The sequence below is a fragment of the Ranitomeya variabilis genome, chromosome 6 (genome assembly GCF_051348905.1).
Source record: "Ranitomeya variabilis isolate aRanVar5 chromosome 6, aRanVar5.hap1, whole genome shotgun sequence".
In the NCBI taxonomy this organism is placed as follows: domain Eukaryota; kingdom Metazoa; phylum Chordata; class Amphibia; order Anura; family Dendrobatidae; genus Ranitomeya; species Ranitomeya variabilis.
The window spans coordinates 1,947,951-1,965,222 of NC_135237.1; the positions used below are offsets into that span (position 1 = coordinate 1,947,951).

The following is a 17,272-nucleotide window of genomic DNA, read 5'->3' on the forward strand; positions in this document are numbered from 1 at the left end:
AGTGGAGTGTAGGGCTGACGGCACCAGCTGTAGCATACATGTGAAACTCTGGCCTACGGGCCAAATGGTCTGCATGGTGATTATATTTGGCCCACGACGCAATATGGAGGACTATGTGGAGCCATTATTTCATATGTAGGACTATGTGGGGCCCATTTTAATGAATGGAGAGCTGTATCGGGACCAGAGTTGGGGCATCATACCGTGTTGGGGTCACCATACTTTGTCAGGAAAGCTGCAGGGGGGTGGGGGTACAGTAGAGTCACCATACTGTGTGTATGGAGGGTACTTTGGAGGTGTTCACTGTGGGGGTATCATACTGTGTTTGGGGGGGAACATTTGCTGACATCATACTTTATGGTGGGCAATGGAAGGGCAATCTAGAGGCATCAAAAGGAGGAAAATTACTTTGTAAGGGCTGCAAAATTGTGAGATATGCTCTTCTGTGACCCAACCAAATATTACTTTTCTGGGGGGCTGGGCCCAATTATAACTTCTTCTATGGGACCCTATGATTTCTATCTACACCCCTGAACGTGAAGATATACCCAATGCTGCAATCATGTGCTCTGTCTCTTAAATTTTATTAATTCAAATGTACTTTGTTGGACAAGCCCTTTAAGTTTGTTCCCATATTTGATGATAAGGAAAAACTTACTCAATTGTACACATTTTTTTTTTTAATAAATATCCAGATTGGCCTGCAATTTTGTTCAAGTTTTTAATTTTAACCCTCTGTGAATTTGAATTTGACATCCCTGAGCTATAGTGACTGGTGGACATAAAAGCAGATAACTGAAGAGCATGGGGTGATAGCACCAGTTATAGAGACCGGGGGACTACATGACAATAGATGACTGGATAGTAGGGATGATGGCACCAACTATAGGGACTGAGGGACTACACGATAAAAGATGGCAGGAGAGTAGAAGGTGACGACACCAGCTATAATGACTGAAGGGCTGCACCATAGTAGATCTTGGGAGAGCAGAGGGTGACCTCACCATCTGTAGAGACTGGGGTCTACATGAATGTAGATGGTGGGAACATAGAGGGTGCTGGCACCAGCTATAGGGACCAGTGGACTACATAACAGTGGATGGCTGGAGAGTAGAGGGTGGTGGCACAAAGCTATAGGGACCAATGGGACTATATGACAGTAGACGACTAGAGAGTATATGGTGAAGGCACCAGCAATAGGGACAGATGGACTACATAAAAGATGGCTGGAGAGCACAGGGTGACGGTACCAGCTATAGAGACTGTGGGACTGTATGACAGTAGATGACTGAAGAATAGAGGGTGGAAGCACCAGCAATAGCAACTGAGGGACTACACAACAGTAGATGGCTGGAGAATAGAGGGTGACGGTACCAGCTAAAGGGACCAGGGACTACACAAGTTTAGATGGCTGAAGAGTAGATGGTGATGGCACCAGCTATAGGGACTAGGCGACTACACAACAGTAGATAACTGAAGAGTGGAGGGTGATTGCACTAGCAGTAGGTTTTGGGGGACTACACAACATTAGGTAGCTGGAGAGTTGAGGGTGTTGGATCCAGCTATAGAGACTGAGGGACTACATGACAGTAAATGACTGGAGAGTAGAGTGTGACGGCACCAGCTATGGGGACTGAGGGACTACATCACAGTTGGTGACTGGAGAGCAGAAGGTGACTGCACTAGAAATGACGTCCAAGTTATTACACAACAGAAGATGGCTGGAGAGTAGATGGTGATGTCTCCAGTTATAGAGACTGGAGGACTATATAACAGTAGATGATTGGAGAGTAGAGTGTGGCTACACCAACTCTAGGGGCTGAGGGACTACATCACAGTTGGTGACTGGAGAGTAGAGTGTGGCTACACCAACTCTAGGGACTGGGGGACGACATCACAGTTGGTGACTGGAGACTAGAGTGTGGCTACACAAACTCTAGGGACTGGGGGACGACATCACAGTTGGTGACTGGAGACCAGAGGGTGACGGCACCAGCTCTAGGGACTGAGGGACTACATCACAGCTGGTGACTGGAAAGCAGAGTATGACTGCACCAGCAATAGGGAGTGAGGGACTACATCACAGTTATTGACTGGAGACCAGAGGGTGACGGCACCAGCTCTGGGGACTGAGGGACATCACAGTTGGTGACTGGAAAGCAGAGGATGACTGCACCAGCAATAGGGAGTGAGGGACTACATCACAGTTGGTGACTGGAGACCAGAGGGTGACTGCACTAGAAATGACGTCCAAGTTACTACACAACAGAAGATGGCTGGAGAGTAGAGGGTGATGTCTCCAGTTATAGAGACTGGAGGACTGTAAGATAGCATATTACTGGAGACTAGAGAGTGATGGCACCAGCTAAAGGAACTGAGGGACTACACAACAGTACATTTTATATTACAGGGTGATTTATGTAAACTAGAAGCTTGGGCTGATAAATGGCAAATGAGCTTTAATGGGGATAAATGTAAGGTCATGCACTTGGGTAGAAGTAATAAGATGTATAACTATGTGCTTAATTCTAAAACTCTGGGCAAAACCGTCAATGAAAAAGACCTGGGTGTATGGGTGGATGACAAACTCATATTCAGTGGCCAGTGTCAGGCAGCTGCTACAAAGGCAAATAAAATAATGGGATGCAGTAAAAGAGGCATAGATGCTCATGAGGAGAACATGATTTTACCTCTATACAAGTCACTAGTGCGACCACACTTAGAATACTGTGCACAGTTCTGGTCTCCGGTGTATAAGAAAGACATAGCTGAACTGGAGCGGGTGCAGAGAAGAGCGACCAAGGTTATTAGAGGACTGGGGGGTCTGCAATACCAAGATGGGTTATTACACTTGGAAAAACGAAGGCTAAGGGGTGATCTTATGTTAATGTATAAATATATGAGGGGACAGTACAAAGACCTTTCTGATGATCTTTTTAATCATAGACCTGAGACAGGGACAAGGGGGCATCCTCTACGTCTGGAGGAAAGAAGGTTTAAGCATAATAACAGACGCGGATTCTTTACTGTAAGAGCAGTGAGACTATGGAACTCTCTGCCGTATGATGTTGTAATGAGTGATTCATTACTTACATTTAAGAGGGGACTGGATACCTTTCTGGAAAAGTATAATGTTACAGGGTATATACACTAGATTCCTTGATCCAGGGAACTAGTGTGATTGCCGTATGTGGAGTCGGGAAGCAATTTTTTTCCCCAATGTGGAGCTTACTCTTTGCCACATGGGTTTTTTTGCCTTCCTCTGGATCAACATGTTAGGGCATGTTAGGTTAGGCTATGGGTTGAACTAGATGGACTTAAAGTCTTCCTTCAACTTTAATAACTATGTTACTAAATGATGGGAGAGTAGATGATGATAGCTCCAGCTGTAGGGACCAAGGGACAACACTACAGTAATTGATTGGAAAATGGAGGGTGAAGGCGGCACCAGATATAGGGACTCGGGAACCACACGACAGTAGATGGCTGGAGAGTAGAGGGTGATGGCACCAGCTATAGAGACCAGGGAACTACATGACAGTAGATGACTGGAGATTATATAATGACAGTAGCAGTTATAGGGTATGGGGACTAAATGACAGAAGATGACTGGACATTCGTGGGTGACTTCACAAGTTACAGGGACCAGGGGACTACAGAACAGTAGATGACTGGATAGTAAAGTGTGACGTCACCAGCTACAGGGGCTGGGGGACTACACAGCAGTAGATGATTGGAGTGTAGAGAGTGATGGTACCAGCTATAAAAATGGGGGGACCACATAAGAGTAGATGGCTGGAGAGTAGAGGGTGACGGCATCAGTAGAAGGGGCTGTGGGACTACATGACATTAGATGGCTTGAGAGTAGAGGGTGATGGTGCCAACTGTAGGGACAGGCAAACTAGATGACAGTAGATAAATGGAGAGTAGAGGGTAATTGCATCAGTTATAGGGACTGAGTGACTACACGACAGTAGATGACTGGAGAGCAGAGTGATGGCTCCAACTATAGTGACCGGGAGACTGCACTACAGTAGTTTACTGGGGAGAAGAGGGTGATGGCATCAGCTATTGGGACTGAGGGACTACACAACAGAAGATGACTGGAGATGGAGAATATAGGGTGAAGGCCCCAGCAATAGGCACTGAGGGTCTACACAACTGGAGATGGCTGCAGAATAAAGGGTAACGGCACCAGCTATAGAGACTACGTGACAGTAGATTACTTGATAGTAGTGGCTGAGGGCAACAACTATAGGGACTGAGGGACTATATGACAGCAGATTGCTGGAGAGAAGAGAGTTATGGCAGCAGCTATTGGGACTTGGGGACAACACAACAGTAGATGGTTGGAGACTAGAGGGTGACTTCAACAGCTTTAAGAACTATCATAAATGAGTCAGGTTTATTGCCTCCATGGACACACACCATTAATCCGGACTGAGGTCAGGGCTTTGTGATATGCACTCTATTATCTTCACTTTGTTGTTTCTTAAACATTTTGCAATAACTTTGGAGGTATGCTTGAGGTCATTTTTCATTTGGAAAACTCATTAGCTCCCAAACTTTAACTTCCTGACTGACGTCGTAAGATGTTGCTTCGATATCTCCTCACAATTTTCCTTCCTTTAATACCTTCTATTCTGTGAAGTACCCCAGTCCCTCCAGCAGTAAAGCACCACATACCACGATATTGCGACACTCATGCTTCAGTTGTATTGGTGTTCTTTGGCTGGCAAGCCTCACCCATTTTCCACCATAATGGTGGTTATTATAGCTAAAAAATCTTATTGTTGCTTTATTAGATAAAGCACAAGTAGATTCCTTGTGCCCATGTGCAGTTACAAACTATGGCTTTTTTTCTGCCAAAGGCTTTTTCTAAGCTAAGTTGTCTTTCAGGATTTGTTAGTATTAGACACAGTAATTTGTTGTTCTTTGATTGATTTGTATTTTTTGCAGAAAAGTCTGTTTAGAAAAGAGACATTCTGTCTCCTATACATGAGTGGCATGATGGCCGCGTGCTCCATGGTGATTAGAACGATCACCTCTAGATACAGGACACGTCTCCTTCCTGAACGGTATGATGGCTGCTGTTGTGAATTCTTTTTTTGGGCTCCCTCTAGTGGTCACAAGCGGTACTGTGTAGTGTTGTCTTTCTGCAGGTTGGCTGCATCAGCTGGTTCGTTATCCTTGGTTGGTTTCCTATTTAGCTCACCTGGAGACTCAGTTCCTTGCCTGCTATCAATGTATTCAGTGCTCTTCAGATTCCTTGTGTCTACCTTGCTCCCAGTCTCTCGAAGACAAGCTAAGTTTTTGTTTGATCATTTTTTGATTATCAGTGTTCATTATGTTTTTTTTGTCCAGCTCGCTAAAATGTGATTTCCTCGCTTGCTGGTTGCTCTAGGGGACTGAGTTTCTCCCCCCACACCGTTAGTTGGTGTGGGGGTTCTTGAAATCTCAGAGTGGATATTTTGTAAGGGTTTTTTACTGACCGCATAGATTCTCTTTTCTCTTTTCTGCTATCTAGTATTAGTGGGCCTCATTTGCTGAATCTGCTTTCACCCCTCTGTATGTGCCTTCCTCTTACCTAACCGTTATTATCTGTTGGGGGCTTCTATATCTTTGGGGATTATTTCTCTGGAGGCAAGTGAGGTCTTTCTTTCTCTCTAGGGGTAGTTAGTTCCTCAGGCTGGCTCGAGACGTCTAGGATTTTTAGGCACGTTCACCGGCTACTTCTAGTGTGTTTGGATAGGTTCAGATTTGCCACCTCCCTAGAGCTTGTCCTATGTTTGTTACTTAGCTGGAGTAATTTGTGATCCTCAACCACTAAGGATCATAACAGTATAGCAGGCCAAAAAAGTGTTTAATGCATCGCAGAAGTGGGATAAAAAGAAGACCTGAGTACATTTTTTTTTTTTCCTCCCGCTTTTCCTTTGCTGCAGTCTGTTTAGCTTCTTTCATCCCCTTGAACTCTGGGTGGTTTTGAGCTCAGCTGCAGACATGAATGTTCAGACTCTGACTTCTAGTGTGGATCATCTTACTGCACGGGTGCAAAGTATTCAGGATTTTGTTATTCATAGCCATATGTCAGAACCAAAGATACCCATTCCTGAGTTGTTTTCTGGAGATAGATCTAGGTTTCTAAATTTTAAGAATAATTGTAAGTTATTTCTATCTCTGAGACCTCGTTCCTCTGGTGATTCCGCTCAGCAAGTTAAAATTGTTATCTCCTTGTTGCGTGGCGACCCTCAAGATTGGGCTTTCTCTCTGGCGCCAGGAGATCCTGCATTGCTTAATGTAGATGCATTTTTTCTGGCTCTTGGACTGCTTTATGAGGAGCCTAATCTTGAGAATCAGGCAGAAAAAGCGTTGCTGGCTATCTCTCAGGGTCAGGATGAAGCAGAGGTGTATTGTCAAAAATTTCGGAAATGGTCGGTGCTTACTCAATGGAATGAGTGTGCCCTGGCTGCAAATTTCAGAGAAGGTCTTTCTGAGGCCGTTAAGAATGTTATGGTGGGGTTTCCCACCCCTGCAAGTCTGAGTGATTCTATGGCTTTAGCCATTCAGGTTGATCGGCGTTTGCGGGAGCGCAAATCTGCTCATCCTTTGGCGGTATTTTCCGAACAGAGACCTGAGTCTATGCAATGTGACCTAACTCTGACCAGAATTGAGCGACAAAGTCATAGACGTCAAAATGGGTTGTGCTTTTACTGTGGTGATTCTACTCATGTTATCTCAGCATGCTCTAAACGCTTAAAAAAAATTGCTAAACCTGTCACCATTGGTACTATACAGCCTAAATTTATTTTGTCTGTTACTTTGATTTGTTCTTTGTCGTCCTACCCGGTTATGGCTTTTGTGGATTCGGGTGCGGCCCTGAATCTGATGGATTTGTCGTTTGCCAGGCGCTGTGGTTTTGTCCTGGAGCCTTTGGAATTTCCTATTCCTCTGAGGGGAATTGATGCTACGCCATTGGCTGAGAATAAGCCTCAGTATTGGACGCAAATGACCATGTACATGACTCCCGTACATCAGGAGGTGATTCGCTTTCTTGTTCTGCATAATTTGCATGATGTTGTCATTTTGGGTCTGCCATGGCTGCAAGCTCATAATCCAGTTTTAGATTGGAAAGCTATGTCTGTGTCTAGTTGGGGTTGTCAGGGAATTCATGGCGATACTCCGTTGGTGTCTATTGCTTCTTCCACTCCTTCTGAGGTCCCTGAGTTTTTGTCTGACTACCAGGATGTATTTGATGAGCCCAGGTCCTGTGCCCTGCCTCCTCATAGGGACTGTGACTGTGCTATAAATTTAATTCCTGGTAGTAAATTCCCTAAGGGACGACTTTTTAATTTGTCTATACCAGAGCATGCCGCGATGCGGAGTTATATAAAGGAGTCTTTGGAGAAGGGACATATTCGCCCATCCTCTTCCCCTCTTGGTGCAGGATTTTTTTTTTGTGGCCAAGAAGGACGGTTCTTTGAGACCTTGTATAGATTATCGTCTTCTGAATAAAATCACAGTCAAATTTCAGTATCCTTTGCCACTATTGTCTGATTTGTTTGCTCGGATTAAGGGTGCCAGTTGGTTCACCAAGATAGATCTCCGTGGTGCGTATAACCTTGTGCGCATTAAGCAGGGAGATGAATGGAAAACAGCATTTAATACGCCCGAAGGCCATTTTGAGTACTTAGTGATGCCTTTTGGACTCTCTAATGCTCCTTCTGTGTTTCAGTCCTTCATGCATGACATCTTCCGAGAATATCTGGATATATTTATGATTGTTTATCTGGATGACATTTTGGTCTTTTCTGATGATTGGGAGTCCCATGTGAAGCAGGTCAGGATGGTGTTTCAGGTCCTGCGTGCTAATGCTTTATTTGTGAAGGGCTCAAAATGCCTCTTTGGAGTACAGAAGGTCTCCTTTTTGGGTTTTATTTTTTCTCCTTCTACTGTGGAGATGGACCCAGTCAAGGTCCAGGCTATTCATGACTGGACTCAGCCTACGTCTGTTAAGAGTCTTCAGAAGTTCTTGGGTTTTGCTAATTTTTACCGTCGTTTCATCGCTAATTTTTCTAGCGTGGTTAAACCTTTGACGGATTTGACCAAGAAGGGTTCTGATGTGACTAATTGGTCTCCTGCGGCCGTGGAGGCCTTTCGGGAGCTGAAGCACCGGTTTTCTTCAGCTCCAGTCTTATGTCAGCCAGATGTCTCTCTCCCCTTCCAGGTCGAGGTTGATGCTTCTGAGATTGGAGCAGGGGCTGTTTTGTCGCAGAGAAGCTCTGATGGCTCTGTGATGAAGCCATGTGCTTTCTTTTCAAGAAAGTTTTCACCTGCCGAGCGGAATTATGATGTTGGTAATCGGGAGTTGTTGGCTATGAAGTGGGCATTTGAGGAGTGGCGACATTGGCTCGAAGGAGCTAAACATCGTGTGGTGGTCTTGACTGATCACAAAAATCTGATTTACCTTGAATCTGCCAAGCGCCCGAATCCTAGACAGGCTCGTTGGTCGTTGTTTTTCTCCCGTTTCAACTTCGTGGTCTCATACCTGCCTGGTTCGAAGAACGTGAAAGCTGATGCACTTTCTAGGAGTTTTGTGCCTGACTCTCCGGGAGTTTCTGAGCCGGCTGGTATTCTCCGAGAGGGAGTGATTTTGTCTGCCATTTCCCCAGATTTGCGACGAGTGCTGCAGAAGTTTCAGGCGGATAGACCTGACCGTTGTCCACCAGAGAGACTGTTTGTCCCGGATAGATGGACCAGCAGAGTTATTTCCGAGGTTCATTCTTCGGTGTTGGCGGGTCATCCTGGGATTTTCGGTACCAGAGATTTGGTGGCTAGGTCCTTCTGGTGGCCTTCCTTATCGCGGGATGTGCGTTCCTTTGTGCAGTCTTGTGGGATTTGTGCTCGGGCTAAGCCTTGCTGTTCTCATGCCAGCTGTTTGCTTTTGCCTTTGCCTGTTCCGAAAAGGCCTTGGACGCACATTTCCATGGATTTTATTTCGGATCTCCCAGTATCTCAGAAAATGTCTGTCATCTGGGTGGTGTGTGATCGTTTTTCCAAGATGGTCCATTTGGTGCCCTTGCCTAAGTTGCCTTCTTCCTCCGATTTGGTTCCTCTATTTTTTCAGAATGTGGTTCGCTTGCACGGCATTCCTGAAAATATTGTGTCTGATAGAGGATCCCAGTTTGTGTCCAGGTTTTGGCGGACTTTTTGTGCTAAGATGGGCATTGATTTGTCTTTTTCGTCGGCCTTCCATCCTCAGACTAATGGCCAAACCGAGCGAACTAATCAGACGTTGGAAACTTATTTGAGATGTTTTGTTTCTGCTGATCAGGATGATTGGGTGACTTTTTTGCCATTGGCCGAGTTTGCCCTTAATAATCGGGCTAGTTCCGCTACTTTGGTTTCGCCTTTTTTCTGCAATTCTGGTTTCCATCCTCGTTTTTCCTCGGGTCAGGTTGAGCCTTCTGACTGTCCTGGGGTGGATTCTGTGGTGGATAGGTTGCAGCAGATTTGGAACCATGTGGTGGACAATTTGAGGTTGTCACAGGAGAAGGCTCAGCGCTTTGCCAACCGCCGCCGCGGTGTGGGTCCCCGACTTCGTGTTGGGGATTTGGTGTGGCTGTCTTCTTGGTAGGTTCCTATGAAGGTCTCCTCTCCTAAATTCAAGCCTCGCTTCATCGGTCCTTATAAGATCTTGGAAATCCTTAACCCGGTGTCTTTTCGTTTGGATCTCCCAGCATCGTTTGCCATTCATAATAGGTCTTTGTTGCGGAGGTATGTGGTACCTGTGGTTCCTTCTGTTGAGCCTCCTGCTCCGGTGCTGGTCGAGGGCGAATTGGAGTACGTGGTGGAGAAGATTTTGGATTCTCGTATCTCTAGACGGAGGCTTCAGTATTTGGTTAAGTGGAAGGGCTATGGTCAGGAGGATAATTCCTGGGTTGTCGCCTCTGATGTTCATGCGGCCGATTTGGTTCGTGCCTTCCACGCGGCTCATCCTGATCGCCCTGGGGGTGTTGATGAGGGTTAGGTGACCCCTCCTCAAGGGGGGGGGGTACTGTTGTGAATTCTATTTTTGGGCTCCCTCTAGTGGTCACAAGCGGTACTGTGTAGTGTTGTCTTTCTGCAGGTTGGCTGCATCAGCTGGTTCGTTATCCTTGGTTGGTTTCCTATTTAGCTCACCTGGAGACTCAGTTCCTTGCCTGCTATCAATGTATTCAGTGCTCTTCAGATTCCTTGTGTCTACCTTGCTCCCAGTCTCTCCAAGACAAGCTAAGTTTTTGTTTGATCATTTTTTGATTATCAGTGTTCATTATGTTTTTTTTGTCCAGCTCGCTAAAATGTGATTTCCTCGCTTGCTGGTTGCTCTAGGGGACTGAGTTTCTCCCCCCACACCGTTAGTTGGTGTGGGGGTTCTTGAAATTTCAGAGTGGATATTTTGTAAGGGTTTTTTACTGACCGCATAGATTCTCTTTTCTATTTTCTGCTATCTAGTATTAGTGGGCCTCATTTGCTGAATCTGCTTTCACCCCTGTGTATGTGCCTTCCTCTTACCTCACCGTTATTATCTGTTGGGGGCTTCTATATCTTTGGGGATTATTTCTCTGGAGGCAAGAGAGGTCTTTCTTTCTCTCTAGGGGTAGTTAGTTCCTCAGGCTGGCTCGAGACGTCTAGGATTTTTAGGCACGTTCACCGGCTACTTCTAGTGTGTTTGGATAGGTTCAGATTTGCGGTCAGTTCAGTTTGCCACCTCCCTAGAGCTTGTCCTATGTTTGTTACTTAGCTGGAGTAATTTGTGATCCTCAACCACTAAGGATCATAACAGGCTGCGTGCTCCATGGTGATTAGTACGATCACCTCTAGATACAGGACATGTCTCCTCCCTGAACGGTATGATGGCCGGGTGCTCCATGGTGATTAGTACGATCACCTCTAGATACAGGACATGTCTCCTCCCTGAACGGTATGATGGCCGCGTGCTCCATGGAGATTAGTACGATCACCTCTAGATACAGGACACGTCTCCTTCCTGAACGGTATGATGGCCACATGTTCCATGGTGATTAGTACGATCACCTGTAGATACAGGACACATCTCTCCTTCCTGAACGGTATGATGGCCACGTGCTCCATGGTGATTAGTACGATCACCTCTAGATACAGGACATGTCTCCTCCCTGAACGGTATGATGGCCGCGTGCACCATAGTGATTAGTACGATCACCCCTAGATACAGGACACATCTCCTTCCTGAACGGTGTGATGGCCGCATGCTCCATGGTGATTAGTACGATCACCTCTAGATACAGGACACATCTCCTTCCTGAATGGTATGATGGCCGGGTGCTCCATGGTGATTAGTATGATCACCTCTAGATACAGGACACGTCTCCTTCCTGAACGGTGTGATGTCCACGTGCTCCATGGTGATTAGTACGATCACCTCTAGATACAGGACACATCTCCTTCCTGAACGGTGTGATGGCTGCGTGCTCCATGGTGATTAGTACGATCACCTCTAGATACAGGACACATCTCCTTCCTGAACGGTATGATGGCCGTGTGCTCCGTGGTGATTAATACGATCACCTGTAGATACAGGACACATCTCTCCTTCCTGAACGGTATGATGGCCGCGTGCTCCATAGTGATTAGTACGATCACCTCTAGATACAGGACAGTCTCCTTCCTGAACGGTATGATGGCCGCGTGCTCCATGGTGATTAGTACGATCACCTCTAGATACAGGACAGTCTCCTTCCTGAACGGTATGATAGCCGCGTGCTCCATGGTGATTAGTACGATCACCTCTAGATACAGGACAGTCTCCTTCCTGAACGGTATGATAGCCGCGAGCTCCATGGTGATTAGTACGATCACCTCTAGATACAGGACACATCTCCTTCCTGAACGGTGTGATGGCCGCATGCTCCATGGTGATTAGTACCATCACCTCTAGATACAGGACAGTCTCCTTCCTGAACGGTATGATGGCCGCGTGTTCCATGGTGATTAGTACGATCACCTCTAGATACAGGACACGTCTCCTCCCTGAACGCTATGATGGCCGCGTGCTCCATGGTGATTAGTACGATCACCTCTAGATACAGGACACGTCTTCTCCCTGAACGCTATGATGTCCGCGTGCTCCATGGTGATTAGTACGATCACCTCTAGATACAGGACACATCTTCTTCCTGAACGGTATGATGGCCGCGTGCTCCATGGTGATTAGTATGATCACCTCTAGATACAGGACACGTCTCGTTCCTGAATGGTATGATGGCCGTGTGCTCCATGGTGATTAGTACGATCACCTCTAGATACAGGACACGTCTCCTTCCTGAACGGTATGATGGCCGCGTGCTCCATGGTGATTAGTACGATCACCTCTAGATACAGGACACGTCTCGTTCCTGAATGGTATGATGGCCGTGTGCTCCATGGTGATTAGTACAATAACCTCTAGATACAGGACAGTCTCCTCCCTGAACGGTATGATGGCCACGTGCTCCATAGTGATTAGTACGATCACCTCTAGATACAGGACACATGTCCTTCCTGAACGGTGTGATGGCCACGTGCTCCATGGTGATTAGAACGATCACCTCTAGATACAGGACAGTCTCCTCCCTGAACAGTATGATGGCCGCGTGCTCCATGGTGATTAGTACGATCACCTCTAGATACAGGACACATGTCCTTCCTGAACGGTGTGATGGCCACGTGCTCCATGGTGATTAGTACGATCACCTCTAGATACAGGACACATGTCCTTCCTGAACGGTATGATGGCCGCGTGCTACATGGTGATTAGTACGATCACCTCTAGATACAGGACAGTCTCCTCCCTGAATGGTATGATGGCCGCGTGCTCCATGGTGATTAGTACGATCACCTCTAGATACAGGACACGTCTCCTTCCTGAACAGTATGATGGCCGTGTGCTCCATGGTGATTAGTACGATCACCTCTAGATACAGGACAGTCTCCTCCCTGAACAGTATGATGGCCACGTGCTCCATGGTGATTAGTATGATCACCTCTAGATAGAGGACACATCTCCTTCCTGAACGGTATGATGACCGCGTGCTCCATGGTGATTAGTACGATCACCTCTAGATACAGGACACATCTCCTTCCTGAAAGGTATGATGGCCTCGTGTTCCATGGTGATTAGTACGATCAACCTCTAGGTACAGAGCACGTCTCCTTCCTGAACAGTATGATGGCCGCGTGCTCCATGGTGATTAGTACGATCACCTCTAGATACAGGACACGTCTCCTTCCTGAACGGTGTGATGGCCGCGTGCTCCATGGTGATTAGTACGATCACCTCTAGATACAGGACACGTCTCGTTCCTGAATGGTATGATGGCCGTGTGCTCCATGGTGATTAGTACGATCACCTCTAGATACAGGACAGTCTCCTTCCTGAACGGTATGATGGCCGCGTGCTCCATGGTGATTAGTACGATCAACCTCTAGGTACAGAGCACGTCTCCTTCCTGAACGGTATGATGGCCTCGTATTCCATGGTGATTAGTACGATCAACCTCTAGGTACAGAGCACGTCTCCTTCCTGAACGGTATGATGGCCGCGTGCTCCTTGGTCATTATTACGATCACCTCTAGATACAGGACACGTCTCCTCCCTGAATGGTATGATGACCATGTGCTCCATGGTGATTAGTAAGATCACCTCTAGGTACAGAACACGTCTCCTTCCTGAAAGGTATGATGGCCGCGTGTTCCATAGTCATTGGTACGATCACCTCTAGATACAGAACACATCAACTTCCTCTACAGTCTGATGGCCGCGTGCTCCATCGTAACTAGTACAATCACTTCTAGGTACATAACACATCTCCTTCCTGATCGGTGTAGTGGCTGAGTGCTCCATGGTGATTAGTATGATCACCACTAGATACAGGACACTTCTGTTTCCTGAACTGTATGGTGGCCGCTTAATCCCATGGTGGTAACTAGGGCCTTGAGGTGTTTGGAAACTGCCCTTACGGAGGTACCAGCCTTGTTGGGGTCCACAATTTTTTTTCTGCTGTCTTTGCTTGACTAAATGGGAAACTAAATTAAATCAGCAGAGTGGAATAGGCCTTGAAGGTTGGCTTCAAAATATCGCCACGTGTAAACCTTCAGTTGGTGTCAGTTATCCACTAATGGCTCCTAAAGTCTCCTCAGGGTATGTAAACATCAGTCCTGCTGGAATTTTGATATAGTGAATTGTAAATGAATTGATTGTTTCAACATGACACAGAGAATTTTGTCAACAATTGTTAACAAAGTAGATGTCTGAAACAAGATGGAGTTTATGGAGGAGGGAAGCATGAGTTTTAATAACGTCATCTTTCAATCTACATGTTGGTGAACCTGTGACATTAGCTATGTGAGTGGGACATGATGCACAGGTCCATGGACCCTCATCGTTTATTCACTTAATTTGTGTTTTCTTTTTTTCCTTAACAGCAAAAGAGAAAATTGCGCCTCTACATTTCAAACACATTTAACCCTGCAAAGCCAGATGCTGAAGATTCAGATGGAAGTATTGCATCTTGGGAGCTACGTGTTGAAGGGAAATTATTAGATGATGTACGTTCTGCAGAATCCATACAAATGTTATGAGTTTGAGAACATGAGCATAATTCATTTGCCATATGTGGTATTAAAGGAAGGGACGGATGGGTCTATTGAAGATAGAGGTGCCTGTAGTGGGACAGAGGTGACTAGAGGGAGAGAAAAGGAATCTGGAATAGAACAACGGAGATTAGAGGGTGCAGAGAAATCTGGACATGGACAGACGAGACTGGAGGGCGCAGAGGAATCTGGACATGGACAGACGAGACTGGAGGGCGCAGAGGAATCTGGACATGGACAGACGAGACTGGAGGGGAGACAAAGCAATGTGGAAAAGGACAGAGGAGACTGAAAGATCTGAAACAAAATAGAGGAGACTGAAGGGGTCTAAGGCATATGGAAGGGAACAGAGGTGACAGGAGGGAGGCAGATGGATCTGGAAGGGAACAGAGGTGACAGGAGGGTGGCAGATGGATCTGGAAGAGAACAGAGGTGACAGGAGGGTGGCAGATGGATCTGGAAGAGAACAGAGGTGACAGGAGGGTGGCAGATGGATCTGGAAGGGGACAGATAAGGCTGAAAAGGGGGAAAAGAAATCCGCAAGGAAACCGAATGATATCGAAAGGAACAGAGGAGACTGGAGGGAGGCATAAGGATCTGGAAGGCACAAAGGAGACTGAAGGAGACAGAAGGATATGGAAGGGGACACGGGAGACTGGTGAAGGGCAGAGGGATCTATCAGGGATCAGAGGAAACAGGAGTTGGGAAAAGGAATCTGGAAGAGAACGGAGAAGACTGGAGTGCACAAAGGAATCTGAATGGGGAAAGAGGAGACTGAATGGGTTTTAAGGAAACTGTAAGGGGACAGAGGAGATTGGAGTGGGGCAAATGGATCTTGAAGGGAACAGAGGAGACTGGAGGGGGTCAAAGGGATTTGAAAGAGACATAAGGGAGAAGGGGGATCTGGAAGAGTACAGGGAAGACTGGACAGGGACAGAGAGATCTAAAAGGGATGTGAAAAAAGACAGAGGAGACTGAAGGGAGTCTAAGGAATATGGAAGGGAACAGAGGAGACAGGAGGGGGTCTAGGGAATCTGGAAGGTTACGGAAAAGACAGGAGGGGCAGAGGGATCTGGAAGGGGATCAAAGGAATCTGGAAAGGGACAGAAGAGACTGTATTAGGCGATGAAATATAGAAGGGGACATAGGAGATTGGAGGGGCAGAAGGATCTGGAAGAAAACAGAGGAGACTGAAGAGGGCAGAGAGACTGGAAGAGGACAGAGGATGGGGGGGGGGCAGATAGATCTGGAAGATAACAAAGAAGACTGGAGCGGGTCCAAGGAATCTGGAAGGGGACAGAGGAGACTGGAGGAAGCAAATAAATCAGGGGATATAGGGGACCGAGGGAGGCAGATGGATGTTGAAGGAGACAGAAAAGACAGAAGGGGCAGAGGGATCTTGAAGGGAATAGAGAAGACTGGAGTGGAATAGAGGGATCTAGATGGAGCAGAGGAATCTAGAAGGGGACAGAGGAGACTGGAGGGGCAAAGGAGTTTGGAAATGGACAGAGGATATTGGAAGGAGCAGATGTATTTGGAAGGAAACAGAGGAGATGAGGGGCAGAGGGATCTGGAAGGTGACAGAGGAGACAGGAGTGGGGCAGATGGATCTGGAAGATAACAAGAGACTGGAGTGAGTCAGAGGAATGTGGAAGGGGCAGAGGGATATGTAGTAAGGAAAGGAATCTTGGAGGTTAAAGAGGACTGGAGGGGGTAAAAAAAATCTAGAAGGGGAAGGAAGAGACAAGAGTGGACAAAGGAGACTGGAGAGGTGCATAAGGGGTCAGAGAAGACTGAAGGAGAGCAAAGGAATCTGGAAGGGATCAGGAGACTTGATGGGTGTTGAAGGAATATGGAAGGGGACAGAGGAGACTGGAGAGGAGCAGAACAATCTGTAAATGGACAGAGGAGACTGAAAGGGAGCAAAAGACTCTGGAAGGGATCCGGAGACTAGAGGGGGCAGGGGAATATGGAAGGGGACAGAGGAGAGTGAGAGGGGCAGAGTGATTCCGAAGGGGAAAGAAGAAACAAGGGGGCACAGGAATCTAGAAGGGGACAGATGAGACTGGAGGATAGCAAAGGATCTGGAAGAGAACAGGGATCTAGAAAGAGACAAGAGACTGGAGGGGAAGCAAAGGGATCTGGATGGGGACAGAGGAGACTGGAATGGTGCAGATGGATCTGAAAGGGGACAGAGGAGACTGGTGGAGGCAAAAGGAATCTGCAAGGTGGCTGAGGAGACTGGAGGGGGGCAGAAGGAGCTGGAAAAGGACAGAGGAGACGAGTGGGGCAGAGGGATCTGCAAGGGGGCAGAGGAATATGGAGGAGGCAAATAAATCTAGAAGGGGACAGAGAAGACTGGAGGTAAGCAAAGGGATCTGGAAGGATACAGAGGAGACTGGAGGGGAACAAAGGAATCTAGAAGAGGTCAGGAGATTGGAGGGGGTTGGAGGAATGGGGAAGGGACAGTTGAGACTGGGAGCAAAGGAACCTAGAAGGTGATAGAGGAGACTGGAAAGGGCAGAGGGATCTGGAAGGTGAAAAAAAGTGGGTGCAGAGGAATCTAGGAGACAAAGGAGACTGGAGGAAGCAGAGGGATCTGGAAGGGGACAGAGGAGATTGG

The 17,272-nt window shown here is 46.9% G+C and overlaps 1 protein-coding gene across 3 annotated transcripts in view; it reads left to right on the forward strand.

The window, feature by feature from the left end:
- SMARCD3 (SWI/SNF related BAF chromatin remodeling complex subunit D3) overlaps positions 1 to 17,272 on the forward strand; it is a 281,961-nt gene that overhangs the window by 220,562 nt on the left and 44,127 nt on the right. For all 3 annotated transcript variants that reach the window (XM_077267719.1, XM_077267720.1, XM_077267718.1), the window contains exon 5: positions 14,482 to 14,604. In XM_077267719.1, the coding sequence (XP_077123834.1) occupies positions 14,482 to 14,604 (123 nt within the window). The remainder of the gene's footprint in view (positions 1 to 14,481; positions 14,605 to 17,272) is intronic.